This window comes from Chiroxiphia lanceolata, chromosome 5 (assembly GCF_009829145.1).
Source record: "Chiroxiphia lanceolata isolate bChiLan1 chromosome 5, bChiLan1.pri, whole genome shotgun sequence".
In the NCBI taxonomy this organism is placed as follows: Eukaryota; Metazoa; Chordata; class Aves; order Passeriformes; family Pipridae; genus Chiroxiphia; species Chiroxiphia lanceolata.
Window position 1 is genome coordinate 57,832,656 of NC_045641.1, and position 13,045 is coordinate 57,845,700.

Sequence of the window (13,045 nt, forward strand, 5' to 3'; positions counted from 1 at the left end):
TACCAGAAAGTGAATAAAATGAACAGCTGGTGCCAAAAGCTAGAGAAGACTAATTAAATTTCAGAAAGTGTTAGAAAGAGGATTATCTAAACACATTAAATGAGCAACATCATTATATATGAAGTCAAGCTAAATAAAGTAATGCTTAACATATGACAATAAAATTAATATTTTAAATTACTGCAGCTCAAAACAACCCAAGGAATTTCTGATGATAACTCAAGCCTTTGGCTCATTTCAAAAAGGCAAACAAATTGTAGGATAAGCAACAGCATGCATGATACAGAAAACATCATTTTACAGCTCAAAGAATTTTTCTTTAGACTACTGCCTTTTCCAAGAAAAGTTATGGCTCTGTATGCTTCCAGAGACTGGGAGGAATACTCCAGAAATCAGGTGAATGGCAGGAGTCATTATCTCTAAGATCAGGCTAAGCTACTGTGAATTTAAAGAAACATCTTAAATCACCTTCCCTTCATCCACACAAAGTATCTTGCCCTATTAAGCACAGCACTTTATCTTTGTCTCTCTGATAACAGTGGGTCACCATTTAAAACCAGGATCTTGGCATGACACACAAAGCTCTGTAGAGGTTGATCTGTTTAAAGGCATCTGTCTGTGGACAGTGCCTCTTGGCCTTAATCCCAGTAAGCCCAAAGGAAGTTGGAAACTGTTATAGAAACAGGTAGTTCCTTTTATGGAATTCTCTGCAGACAATACCTTCCCCTTTCTTTCTCTTCAGACTCTCAGTTAAGGTAAAATAATCAAACATAGGTAATCTTTAATAAGGAAGTCTGAAGACGTTCAATCTTCAACTAAAAATATTAGTGGTAGTCCCGAGTACTCAATTTCTGGAAGAACAATCTCAACATTCACTTCTAGTTCTAAGTACATTTCTTACATTTGGATACCCACTCCCATATTCATTCTGTATCAAATAAGAGCAACAATTTTGAAGAAAATCTACTATTTCTCTGTATGATTTAATCTTTGATTCAAGTGCAAAATTTACTTTAATTTACTTAGTCTGCTTTTAGAAGTGGAAAAACACCAGAGTAAGCTTCACTCAACAAACTGTTTGCCTTGTTGTTTCATGAGTATCCAAGAGAGATCTCTTTCACGTACAGGTTTCTTAATACTGTCCTCTGCAACGTTTGGAAGCATAGTAAAGAGGGATTATAATTTGCTTTGTTAATGAAAATAATTACATATTTTATGCAGGCTGACAGTGGACTCAAATGTTGTTATGAACTGTTGTGCAGGAAACTCAGAGAACTGTAAGTCTCTAGAGGAGTCTTATTATCTTTTAAGTGTTGACTTCAGTTTCCTAGTACATACCCTTTGAGCCCTTCTAAGCTCTACTGTGGAAGGATGTGACTTTTATAATCAAAAAGAGAGCTGAACAGTTATATCAAGGACCAATTTGTCACTGCACACAGAGTGTAGGATTAAAAATAGGCCCTGACAACAGGCATTCAATACTGATACTTTACTGATACACTGTGTGATCATCACTGCTGAACACTTGGCAGGAAGGTTTCAGGCTATAGAAAGACCGAAAAAGAGTAATTCCTAGTGAAAGATGGTTTAAAGCACTGGAAAGTAGGGTTAAAGTTTTTTCACAAATAACCTAAATTCTTTCCCAGTCTTGCAAAAGTTAAAAGTATAAGACTTTATTAATGTTAAATTATGTCTTATCACTTGTATGCAATCAACCTACTCATTATCAATCAACCTACTCATTATCAAAACATACAAAATTTTATGATCAAGTAGGTAATCATCAAATGGAACAGAAAAAGTGAAATACAAGATAGGTTTAAAATTAGCTGCATGTTATGATCCTTCATTCTATACAGTGAAAGATGTGATGAACTTTTCACACTGAAGTGTATTTGAGGAAAAAAAAAAAAAAATCAGCAGTCTTATATTATAAAAGAGACCAAAAGTAACAAATACTCATCCAGAACACTAACCAAACCTCCACTCTGAAAAATGCTGTACACAGTATTCAAGATGGCACTAACGTAAAAAGTGAGTTTTACTTTTCGTCTCTATCCTGTTGGCTTCTGCAGTAGATAGATAATATTTGACAAGTGTTTTGTGTAACTTCTAGTACTACTCCTCTGATTTATTACTTTATCCTCTTTATATTTTGGTAACATTTCAGTCAGACTGATCAATAGTCATTAGACCCTTTTTGAGATCATCAGAATTTTCAACTGATAGGACTTAAAGACAATCTTACTGTTTAGTGGTTTCTGGCCATCTGCATTCCCTTCTCCTTCAAATCCTGAGGGCTGGTCTTCTACCTTAACAGTCGTCTTTTTCGACCTTGTCCTGTCATCTTCATCTTCACTGTCTGCTGTGTAAAGACTGCGATCTGTAAATGGACGTCTCTCATCTCTGTCTCAGTAGTAAAGAAAAATTCACATTAATCTTAGAAACCTGAAGCAATTGTTTTCCTCCCATTATTTACAACATGATCTTGAGATACAACACTAATATTCTCTTATGCTCATCTCTTAATTCAAAATTGTACTTATTCCCATTTTACTCCCCACTATCATTTCCATAAACATATGAAGCTTAACACCAGAATATTTTTAAAGAGAATCACTCTAATAGATGGATATAAAAAACTGTTTCTACTTTGAAGCATTCCCTTCAGTACAGACCCAACCAAGCAACTGAATGAAATTCTGTAACAAAAGAACCTGCAAAGAATCCCCTCTTCACTCCTTAACCCTGGCTCCACTAGGGGACAGCAGACACAGACATTCCTTCTATACTCCTAATATGAATCTTACTGGTAAAAAGAATTCAGAGCTCCACAAATAAAAATGTTACTAACAATTACCATACTCCAGACCATAACGACTACAAAAAAGTGATCCACAACCAATCCTTTATACCTAATTATTCTTCCATTTGACAGCAGGAGGCGAAGATCATTGTCTTTTGTTCGCCACTCAGGTACTGTAGAGGATGGCTGAAAGGGCTTGTTAAATCTCCCATTCAGTTTCGAGCCTGCGATATCCTAAAGAAGTAAAAGCAATGTTGTTTGTTATTTATTCTTATAAATTAAACTGTTTTTTGCTGCACTCCATAAAAGCTTAAACTCAGCACTAGGATGGTTACCACCTGAATAACCAACTGCAGAAAGCTCAGAAAAAACATGTTTGGATGTAAAAAACTTCAGAAGGTGACTGCACCTTCTCCTTTCTTGAATCATCTATACTCTCCTGAAGCATCTGAAACAACTACAACTTTCCTGTAATACTCCTTTTACATTTCCTTTGGAGAAATATCAGTAGAGATGGCCAAGCCAGAAGGTGGGCTTGGAATTGATACGGAAGCTCCAGGATTGGGTATCTGGTCCCTGAAATTAGTATCTCAGAACGAATTTAGAGGACAGTAAAACACCAGTAATGGAAAGTAACCTGCCATAAGCAGAACTTTCTTAGCTCAAAGCAACTTACATTTGACATATACTCTGAAGCAATCAGCAATGCAGTTATGCCCCAAACCAGGAACACGTAAAATAATTTTTTTTTAAATCTCTGTACTGATAGTGAGCATTATATTTCTGCATTGAATGACAAAGACTAATTCTCCTAAACATTTGTTTGCAGCAATGCACTGCATGAGTTAACTATTTGTGGCAAATTTTAAATTCAGCTTCCTGTCTTTGGGGGCTAAAATGAACGTCTCTTGTTCCATGCCTTATGAAGATCAATCTAAAGACCCAAATCAGTATTTCTCCACTATGAAAGTCCATCCTCTCCCAGCTAAATTTGTCAGCATTGCTTATACTCAAAAAGCTACTTATTTGCTTTCATAAAGCTACTTATATCCTTTCTCTTAGTCCTTCTTCCACTTCTGCTGCTGTTCTTTGAAATAATGTCATCAAACCTGAAAAGAGGTATTTTTCAAGAGAGTGCTTTTCACTCATTTGCTCCTTGTAATACAGCCACAGAGTCCACGGCCCCACTATAGAGACCAAAGGCATCCTGAAGCTTACTGGTAGGGAGGCACTGTCACGCAGGAAATAGGAACATGACAAAAAAACAAGGCTAACCAAATTACAGTAACTATTAAGAACTATACAGAACTACTAGAAACAGCTATGTAAAAACACAGAGAAGCAGGCTGGCTCAGAGCCTCACCAAATCAAGGCTTTGCAAGTTCCCTTCTTCAGATAATTGATTCAAAGTAGCACTTGACAGCTACAGCAGACTACAGTAATTCAAAAACTATACTTGAAGTGGGTAGTGGAGTCAGGGCATCCTCTGAACAAAAATTTTGCAGGAACCTCCACAAAAAAAATTATCACAGAAAAGAGATATTCCTATCAGAAAAACTCAAAAGAAATCAAACCCATGTTTCATATGACAAAGAGTCGTAGTCTGTATTCTTATGCATCTTTAAAGTGATTCCTTATCAACAGAGATTAGAAACCTACTCTAGTTTTGTTTTTCTTGCACATAACTTAACACTTGCCTCCTCCCATGGTGACATCTCCAGCCTTTTCAGTACCTCCCTAGTGTGGAGTTCCAGGATGTCCAGATTAGAAGGAGTTTTGGTAGCATGGTCTCGCAGCTTCCTCACCCTTCGTCTGGAGTGGTGAGGGGAAGCTGTTTCATGTGAAGATCGTGAAGTTGGAGACACACCAAGAATTCCCTGAGTTTTAACTAGTTTGCTGTTTTCCTCCTGTAATTAAAAACATATTTTAGAATAGTCTCAGAGAAATTCACATATTTAAGTGCTGCCTCTTGTTTGTCTAATAAATATAAATTATACAAATAATTGTTAGACCTTTTGGAGAAATAGTACATATTTCACTTGGATTTGATGAACAAAGCTTAGTTCTATTGCACCTCTTTCCCATTAGGGGCTTTTATGCTATTCCATAATAGTGGTGCTTAACACCAAAAGCTACCACCAAAACACACGCTTTTGTTCAGGCAGCATCGGGTAGACCTGTATTGTACACAACAGGTCACATCTCAGATCTGTTCTCTCCACATACAAATGTGAGAATTTTCCAAGAATCAATATTCATTAAGGAATAAAGGAGCAAAACAATGGTATGTACAAGCAAACAAAAACAAAAGGAAGGGAAAAGACACCCCCACTGACTATGTAACAAACAGCCACAAAACACATGAGGGAGCAAAAGAGATGACAACTGGACCAAAAACTAACAAACAAGTGGGTAGGAGAAAGGAATATGCACAGAATTTCAAATTGAAGTCTTTAACAACACGTTAACGGTAATTATTTTAAGAATTTATAAGTGAGAACATTTTAGAAACACTGACCTATAAATAATTTCACCATTAAAATTTAAAAATAATTTAAAAAAAGCCATAAACACTCACTATACATTTTCTTTATCTGAAATACCCATAGCTTAGTATTCCCAAGAGTTTTCCTCTTGATCTTCTATTATTAAATGAATGTTTAATAAATTAAAAGGTGAATACGGTCAATCAGAAGCATAACTACTACGGAGTTCCCTGATTCAAAGATTTTTTTCTGCAGCTTTACGTAGGTTGCCTCTGTTCTTACCTCTACAGAACGAATCACTTTAGAGAGCTCTTTGATGAGATGCCCAGGCCTAATGTTGTCTGGAATTTCAAAGGCATGTTCTGTTACAAGCTGCATGCAAAGGGGGAAGAAAAGATACTTAATTAATTTTTTTCAGATAAAAGCAGAAATAACATGAAATAAACAAATCTACAGAGGAAAAAATAAAATAAAAAAATCCAAAATAGATTCATTTCTGTAATAATGACTGCAGACTTCTAGGATGATACACAAACACACACACACAGAATCTTCCAGTCCAAGTTTTAGTAGGCAACAGATATTCCCACAATGGCTCCAAGAATCCAAAGAAGAGGTAATACAAAGCCATACGGACAATCAACTTTTTTTTACCCTCAGTACAGTAATCAGCTTCTTTTTTTCTTCAGCATGGTCAGCATAGAGCCATACTTCAGACATTCATTAGAGTTGTGACCTTCGAAACTAAAGACTTCAAAGCTAAAGACTAAGGGAATTTCACCATGGCAAAAATTTAATCTAAAGAGTAAATCAAGAAAAATCATCAGTAACCAAGACGCAGATTTTTAGACCTCTTCCTGACATCTAATATTTAAAAACTACCTTCTTAGCTTATCTAGAATCTAATAGGTTGGAGAATGCAATTTAAAAAAAAAAAATCAGTCCCTATAACAAAATACAGAAAGCCATAAGAGTTTATGTTCCCTTTAATCCTCTGAAATCGTATCAGAGACAGATTTCACATACACACACACAACCAATCTGAGTAATTCCAAATGCTCTACAGTTAGATCTAGTAAAAAATATGTTTAATATTTTGTATGTAGTTTAAATGTTTAAATCTCAAAACACTTTTAGTTAGAATTAAACAGACAAAACAGCACTCACATAGACCAGAATGACTGACATGAATTCCGCTATCCCTTTAATCAACCATTTAAATGGTAAAACATCCCAAACACTTTCAGTTACCCACATTTCAAAAATGAGATTCAGCAGCAAAATGATTGCTAGAAGCAATTCGATACTGTATGTGCATTTCATTGAACCTGGCTTCCCCTCAATCATTAAAACAAATGCTTTCTCCCCCTCCAAAAAAACCCCAACATGAATGTATAATCATGGTATTCATTTCAGTGCCATTAATTCTACAGGAAAAATTAAATCAGCTGCTATTATCTACCATTCTTCATTCTTTGAATGCATCACCTCCACAGATTCACACTTGAGAACACAGCATCTCTGTCACTAAACTGCATAATTTTCCCAACAAGTTACTGGTCATTTTAGGATCATTCGATCCTTTCTGCTTAAGGACTTCACTCTCCCAAAGGTCTTCCTTTTCATGAAGACTTCAAGAGGAAGTGACTGAGGAATCCTCCTCAAAACTGGTTTAAAAACACTAAAAAGCCTTCCTAATGCAAATGTAGTTTATATCAGAAGCTTGTTATTTTGCCAGTATGATTTATAGTAACTCCTTGAGCAAAGTGAGTTCCACAGGCAAGCTCACTTGTTTGTCACGATAAAAGCTATCTATTTACACCAAAGTTTTCTCAATTAAGCTGCAGCAGAGAGATATGAATACCTTCAGATGCCACGTCTGAAAAATTATCATTATTATTAAATAACTTGTTTTTAAGTTGTCTCTGCATCCTCGTTCTTGGAAAAGAAACATGCAGCCTTTGGGACTGAGGAATTCTCTTTTCCTAGGGAAACCAGTAGCAACAAAACAGCCTAAGTATGCCAGATGTCAACTGCAGGTAAAGAAAACAATGAAAGAAAGCTATGATTCATTCAAGAGCTTCAAGAAATGGTTTTGTAAGTGTCAGAAATACACAAAGGAAAAAGAAACTTGTCTTAAAACAAGAGGTATAGATAAAAAAAATCCTGGTAGGCTAATGAATCCAATCCTCTTTGCAGAGTAGCATGACAATGAGGTATATCAACACTTAAATACGCACAAAAAATAAAAATTAAAATAATAAACCCCACATACCTTCCTCCTCACAAAAAAAAACCAAAAAAAACTGATTTTTTTTTTCCTTCACAACAGTTAGCAATATCTTTTTTAAAAACACAAAACAGTTGACCAAAATAATCTTACTGGTACATGAACCAAACATCTTAAAAACTGACTCTGAGACGTGTTGCTTATGCAAGTTGGAAGGAAGTCAGAGCTCAGACGACTGGGCAGGTCATCATCATTACTGTGTGTATCAGTTAGAATGCAGAATGATGGCCTGCACCAAAGCAATTGGAGGACATACACACTGATGAAAGCCTTGCACAAACAGAATTCAAATCAAGACATGAGAACTAAAATAATTTGAGTAGCACTCAACCTCTGTCCTCAGCATCTTTTAATTTTTGGCAGTTTTTAAACAATGCAGCAATGAAGATACCACTGCCCTGCTGAAGATGAGTTTGAAATCCTCTAGTAAATGTTATATAATTCTCTAAGACAACTTCCATGTCTTGAAAAGACATACTCCATGATATGAATGTGAAGCCTCCTGTAGGCTTGAGAAGTAGGCTTCTCAAGTGAGGAGCAGACATTTGTCATTTCTTTTTCAGAACCTGTCTGAAACCCCCAGTATAAGCAGATCATACAGCACTGTACAAAGCTCCTCCTGTCCTCACCTGCATACAACTACAATCCTATCACACACATGGCCTGCTGCAAAGAAAAGATTAGCTCACATATGAAGCAGTAGCTAGATGAACACAAGGTACAAAACATGACAGCTGGTGGACAGTAGACAGCATTGTGGCTACATCACTGATGCTCTGCAGTTTCCTCACAACTGATGAATCTGTTCAGCTACTGGTTTGGGAATACTCACAGGTCTCATTAGTAATCATTCAGAATGCAGCAAGTGCAATTGATTTTTCTTCCACAGAAAAGTAGAAAACATATCACATTCCACATGCAGTATTAATCAAACTACTTAATGAGCTACTAGACAGTACACAAATGCTACAATACTATACTACAGCAATCTAAAAAAAAGAAATTTCAATCCAATTTCAAATTAAAATAAGGATTTATATAGGCTATGTTTGATCTCAGTTATCAGCAGTCTTATTATCTGGCTTGCTTATTATCCATGCCCCAGATGCAGAAATTGCTTGGATTCACACATGATTTAACAGCTTAGGCACAACATCCTGCAAATACTGCTACACTGCTCACTATCTAACTTTGATCCAGAACAGCACAGACCAAGAGACACTGGAGAACCAACTCAGAGGGTCAGCACAGCTTCATCTGGAATGAGTAATGCTACACAGGCTGGACACCAGCAGATTCCACATAAAATAACCAGTTCTGCATTAGTACCTCACGTTTACTTCCACAGAGCTCGTAATGTTCGATGCAGCATTGTGCAATTATCATACGTGTTGTATAGTAAGTTCTCTTAAAAGTAGGACTTGTGGGCAGAAAGACCAAAGAGATCTCAAAAGAGCCAGTTCAAGTCATCAGGGCCAGCAACAAACTAGAATGAACAAACTCAGTCAGAACCCAACTGCCTGTCAGCACACAGCACTTCCCTGGAGCACCAGTTCCAAGAGGGTCTAATAGCACAGGTACATGAAAAAACACATGGGGTTAGGCCAGATCCAGTTCTGTGCCAAAACAGGTAAGCTTTCCTGGAGAGAACAGCACCAGTAAAGCCAGCATTGATGCCATACTAATGATTTTACAAGAGTCAATCCATGTTCAGCAAGGACAGTATTCAACTGAAGTCAGTATTCCTCAGTCTGAATCTAAATCGACTTTTCAGCAGATGTAGCTGAAATGTGCTTTCCAAATCATTGACTAATACCAGGGCATTCCACCCCTCCACTGCATCAGACTAGGGTTAATTGACTACATAAACACGTTTCTTAGAAAAAAGCCCCACCCTATCATCTTACCCTCTAGCATTCTTATCCCATCCCGAGGTGAACAAGATTCTACCTCTATCAGTTACAATACTTGAGATTATTAATTGGTCTAATAGACTTTATTAGCATTATGGAATACAAAATTGTCATGATGATTCTTCCCCAGATCAGCAGTATATACTCTCCATAGACTTTTTCCGTACTCATTAACAGATAAAAATAATCTTGAACTTTAAAAGGGTACAGATCTTCACTTAGTTCTAAATCAAAACAGAGCTCAACAAAAAACCAAACATAATCAAACATACTTACTTCTTTTTTCATCCATAATTTTAAAGCAGTAAGTAAAGCCTTCACTCCTTGCACTAAATAGCTTGGAGGCTGGAAACCATCTTCCCTCAGTTCTAAAAAGGATACAGCAACCAATTTAGAAACAGTGAAAACAACAGAATGATACCTACCCTTCAGCCAATAAAGTTGCCATTGTGCAACAGCACATTAAAGGAAAAATTGTGCAAGCAAATGAAACATGACATCCTGTATTTATGTGCATACTGTAACAACAACAACAAAAGCCAAATCCAACACTAAAGTGATTCTACATAAAACCTTCTTGTGTGAATTAGGGTTAGTTTACATCATACTCAAGGTCAATTACAAGAAAACCCCAGATCTAAAATACCGAAAGAAATCACTTTTATTTCACTGGAAATATTTTAGTCAAAGGGGACTGGAAGAATGTGGGATGTATTTCTAAATTAGAATTTGTATCACTTATTCCCATACGTACTCTGCAAATGGCTCACACTAGCATACTTCCATTCCCCAAACATTTTCTGTAACCCTTCCAATTATCACAGTTCTCCCTCACACAGTTTACTGCATTTTTCCTCCCAGAATCAAAGGGGACATGAGGTGGAAACCACTCTGCTACAGAAGCTTCTCTTCCTAAGGAAGCTGGTGCTCTCAAGTAATTGCAATTTCTTTTCTCTTTTCCTTCATGGGGGTGAAAAAAGAAGGGAAAAGACAAATACTCCATAAACAGCCAAAAGTAGATTACAATCTCTCCTCATGTTCCTGACAAATATTTCCACTTGTCAATAGCAAATGGATCAACACTAGAACTACTTGGCTCATTTTATTCCCTTAAAAGAATACCCTAATAAAACACTGTTCTTATGGATAATGTATTAGTATGCTGGTAGAAAAAGGGAAGTTCTGTTACTAAACAGCTGTTCATGTCTCAAAGGCCTCCTACTTTTCAAAGGGTATGAGAAGGAGTGGCAGACTTTGAGCTGCAGCAGTAGTCTTCCTGCCCACTAGCTGACTCGGTATGTCTGTGACCCTGTTACCATTTTATAAAAAGAACCAGAAAGATAAGTTGTATTGATTTTGCTTACTGACCTGAATTTCTTATAAAGTACTGCCAACAACCATGCACTCAATAATTTAGAGGCTGGACATCACCATTACCTTACACAACCAAACCGGTGTCATCCCTTGTTTATAAAACAATGGATTCTGACTAGAAAACATCTAATTCATATAAGTCTTCATGCCAAAGCCCAACATAAACTTCACTCTAGCCATGGAAACCTCAATTTTCATTTTTTATAATGGATTTATAGGTCATAGCATTGTTCAGCAACAAACATCTGCTGAGCCAAAGATTAAATGTAACATGAGAATAAATTTCATACTCCTCCCCTAAGTCACAAGAGGCTCCTAGCCTATGAACTCAAGGAGTCGTGGGATAAAAAGGGGAGGGGGAAGAGTGGGGCCAACAGACACAGCTTATAGTTAGCTAGGTGATATAGAAACATACATATTCCACTGCTTTTCCAGCAGGAATACAGTTCCTGTGTCTTCTGATGAGTTTGTAAGCATTAAATATGCAGGACTGAGGCCAATCAAAGCAAGCTTTCAAGACAAAAATACTCTCTTTTTGGAAGGAAAGATTTTCTGCAAGTTTGTTCTATTTGGTAAGATTTCTGAGTTGCTTTAGGTTCACCAGAAACTTTAAATGCTCATTTTGGAAACAAGAGTTGTTCAATGTCTTCATTTGCTGAAAGGAGAATAGATAATTTTCCATAACTTATAACTGTTAGAACATTAGAAAAAGGTTACGTTAGACTTTGATCTCTTTCAAAGAAGAAGCTGAATTCAGCAGCCTCCTCTGAAGGTTGATTTCTGTCCTTTGAAATACATCATATTATTAAAATTAAATAGAGCAGGCAGAGGGCAAGATATTTGAGGAAAAGAAGGTGAAGTCAGACAGACACTCTATCAAGCTCAATTATACATGGGTACAAATATAGCAATTAAAGAATAGATGAGGAAGTGTGGAAAAGAACAGCAAACTCCTAGGAACTGATGCATCTTTCCCACAAAAGCCCTCACAGATACCTTTCCCTTCACAACCAAGAGCAGAGGACAACAGGCAGCGACTGAAAAGGTCAAAGAAAATTGTAGAAGTGCAAGAAAATGTCTCTGTTCAGCTGTGAAGCCACCAAGAAGAAAGCCACAGATACAAGTTGGTGGAATCATTTCACAGAATCACTTGCTCAAAGGAAAGGCTATCAAAGGGTACTTCAAGATCTTAAATGATATGAAAGAAGCCTGAGAGAAAAACTGATGCCATGGAAATAAGTTTCCTATCTTCCTTTAAAAAGTCCTGTGAGATAATGGCACATTAATCCTATTTGGTTGGTAGTACAATTGCAATGTACCAGCATCTCAGATACTCTGCCTTTATAATCTAGAATATTTTCATTGACTGGATACAGCATAAGCATTAGATGAAAAACACTAATAAAATGGTTTAAAAGTTCCAGCAGCAGGCTATGAGGTGTGAGTTACACGCACCACCAAATGCACTAACATTTCTGTCCAGTGCAAGTTACCCTTTATTACCTTTAATCACCTCTTGATTATTGCTACATTTAATCATCAAAGTAGTTTTTAGAAAGATCATTTATGAAAACCAAGAACTGCTGGATCTAGAACTGTCACACTGCAGCACTCACTAAAATCTGGTAAAAAAATGATGTGACTTTCCAAAAAAAGAAGTAATTCAAGTCTAGTTTTTCAGCTTAAAAAGTTTCCTCTGTTCACAGAACAGCAGTGCAATTTTCTTCATTATCTATGAAAAGAAAAAGAATTATGAAAGTAGATACAAGTGCATCTCTTAAAACAAAACAAGAATTACCTTTCAATGTTTCCAGTAAGTTTTTGGCCACAAACCAACAGATGGCTTCAAAGAAAGGAAATTTGAAAAGATCCGGGGTTTTTAGCCTCTTCTCCATTTCATAACACCTGAATAAATGCAAATATTAGAAAACATGAATGTTTTAATTATCAAATTCGTTATTCAACTATGTAATCATTCAAATTGACACAATGTCCAAAATAAAATAAAATAAAATAACCATGGCCATGATAAATAAAAGAAGTCAAGTACCACATAGTTAAACCCCAACAAGACCACAGACAAGATTGAACTCTGGTCTCATTCAGGCTCTGACCTTATCAGGTTTGACTGCGGCACTTCTAAGAATAAAGTTGGACTTCAAAAAACTAGGATACA

General features: G+C 36.5%; 1 protein-coding gene across 4 annotated transcripts in view; it reads right to left on the minus strand.

Annotated features, from left to right (window-relative positions):
• Window positions 1-13,045, minus strand: part of KDM7A (lysine demethylase 7A) — a 66,468-nt gene that overhangs the window by 13,475 nt on the left and 39,948 nt on the right. For all 4 annotated transcript variants that reach the window (XR_004357361.1, XM_032689442.1, XM_032689444.1 and 1 more), the window contains exons 9-14: window positions 12,668-12,774; window positions 9,772-9,863; window positions 5,575-5,664; window positions 4,504-4,713; window positions 2,916-3,040; window positions 2,249-2,406 (exon numbers count right to left, since the gene is read on the minus strand). Coding sequence is in view for 3 of the 4 variants with exons in the window: in XM_032689442.1 (XP_032545333.1) it covers window positions 2,249-2,406; window positions 2,916-3,040; window positions 4,504-4,713; window positions 5,575-5,664; window positions 9,772-9,863; window positions 12,668-12,774 (782 nt within the window). In the remaining variant the exon portion in view is untranslated. The remainder of the gene's footprint in view (window positions 1-2,248; window positions 2,407-2,915; window positions 3,041-4,503; window positions 4,714-5,574; window positions 5,665-9,771; window positions 9,864-12,667; window positions 12,775-13,045) is intronic.